Below are 2153 nucleotides of genomic sequence, written 5' to 3' on the forward strand. Positions count from 1 at the left end.
CAGCCAGCAGCTGCAGTCATTAAAAGCCATTTACACCCTGGCCTCCTCACACAAAGCTGGAGCGCCAACAATTATCTGCTTGCACATTTCAGGACATGAGAGTGTGTCCCTAACAGGCTTAGGGGAGCGCTGAATCCCCGGCCGGGCTGGGCAAGCGCGGGATCCGCTCCCCGAGGTCTCGCTAACGACCACCGCGCCTCGGTGACCCGCGTCTTCCAGCCGCGGGAGCCGGCGGAAACGTTTGAGGATGCTGGTTCCGTCCTTGTAAGAGCCTCTGGCTAGCAGAGCTCCCTTGCTGGACCTTCGCGGCACAGAGAGGAGAGCGGGCTTCAGGAAGACCTTGATATTAGCTGATAGGCAGGGTTGTGGGTTTGTTTGGTTTTAAACACACACGCACACAGAATAGATGCATTGAAATACCCTACAGAAGGATACTGTGGAAGAAAGATTTACGCCACAAATGCAGTTGTTACATGTTTCACATGTCGGGGGAAGGGGGGGGGGAGGGAAAAAAAAAAAAAAAAAAAGAGGGGGGTGAAACAAAAGACAGAGGGAGAAAGAAAGAATAAATATATGTAGAAGCTTTCAGAGATTCATCAGGAATACTAATAGAGGGGTTGCAACCTATAGCTGAACGACCAGTGTATGATAGTCCGTGAGATTAAAAAAAAAAACCAACCCAAAACAACAGAGGCTGTTTGGATGTTATTCTGGAAATACATTTAAGGTAGTTTAATTTGTAGCTCGAAGAAAAATTGAATCAAATATTAAGAAACTCCCGCAGGAATTCCCCCCACTCTCCCCTCTGTAATCCTTTACATAAAAGGAAAGGATTACAATGAAAAAGATTTTGTGTGTATGTGTGTATTAAAATCTTTGGCTAAACATATTGTTGTCCAGTTAATACCTCCAAGTCGATTTGTAGAGGGGCAAATTCCCTCCTTAGCTGTACGACTGGAACTGTGAGCCAGGGAAGGTGGGAGGGTAAAAAGAAGTTTTTCCCAAGTCTGTTAACAGAAGTGCTTAAGCAGATCACTAAAAATTAAGAGGGCGAATTATTTCCATTAGGACTATGAAGTCATGTAGCACACCGATGACAGTTTAGTGGAAATCAGATGAATGTGTAATACAGCGAGCTTCTTCCAGTCCAGCAGCTCTTCCAACTGGACCTATTCATCTGCCACTTGGAATTATTTCACGAGGAGTGCGCTGTGAAAGGATCACAACCAGTTTGGAGCGCAGCTAAAGAACTTCTACCACCCATAGCAGTATTATTACTATCCTTCGGATAGGGCAAGTCACGCTATGTTTTCACATTTTAATTGTAATATCTCACTTCCCCCCCTCCTTCCCTCCATTGATGTCTGAAAGTAGTTTGGGCTCCAAGCCTCACCCCTCGATCTCCATCGGAATGCAGAAAAGATCTTTAAAAAAGTTTTGAATTCCTCAATGATTTTTCTTCTAGAAAGGCGGCTTAGGATAATTATTTCAGCTTTATTGAGGGCAGATTAGTTGAAGTCTGGATGCTGCGTTTCAATACTCGTTGTACATGCCTTTACAATGTCGGTATTGTTTGCTACTGTGTGTGAACCTATTCAAAATATACACTTTTTAACACCAAGCAAAGTCCTGTCTAAATATACACAGTAAGTCTGGAAAGATGTCCATGACCCGTACAAATCTCTGTAAATCACACTTCCATAGCTACAGAAACCAAACAAAAGAGTTACCAGCTCAAGATGCTGATTAAATCTTCTTAAAAGCAACATACCTAATAATAAATATAGTTGCATGGTAGCAAGGTCTGACGACCCAGCTGTGTCTTACTGAGGGATGGACTCAAACCATCACCGCGGAGATTTTCTCTGCTCTCAAGGAAAAAAAAAAAAAAAAGGGGAGGGGGGGGCTCAAATCCACTTTGGCTCGCATCCCTTTCCTGTTCCCCGCACAAGAGCCTTGCAAGTTCGGGGTAGAAATTGCGGGGGAAAGGAGAGGTGCGGTGTAAAGCCCCGGCGGATTTGGGGGTGAGGAACAGCCTCGCAAGGTCGCCGGGCTCCGGAGAAAGGAAGGGGCGAGAGGAGGTGAGGGGAGTGGGAGGAGGAAAGCCAGAATGCAAGAAAAACAAAGTGAAATGAGGGAAGAGAAAGGAGAGG

General features: G+C 45.3%; 1 protein-coding gene across 1 annotated transcript in view; it reads left to right on the forward strand.

Annotated features, from left to right (window-relative positions):
- Window positions 1-2153, forward strand: part of SIX3 (SIX homeobox 3) — a 6475-nt gene that overhangs the window by 385 nt on the left and 3937 nt on the right. The window contains exon 2 of the mRNA XM_017744775.1: window positions 117-264. Within this exon, the coding sequence (XP_017600264.1) occupies window positions 117-264 (148 nt within the window). The remainder of the gene's footprint in view (window positions 1-116; window positions 265-2153) is intronic.

This window comes from Corvus brachyrhynchos, unplaced genomic scaffold (assembly GCF_000691975.1).
Source record: "Corvus brachyrhynchos isolate BGI_N302 unplaced genomic scaffold, ASM69197v1 scaffold258, whole genome shotgun sequence".
In the NCBI taxonomy this organism is placed as follows: Eukaryota; Metazoa; Chordata; class Aves; order Passeriformes; family Corvidae; genus Corvus; species Corvus brachyrhynchos.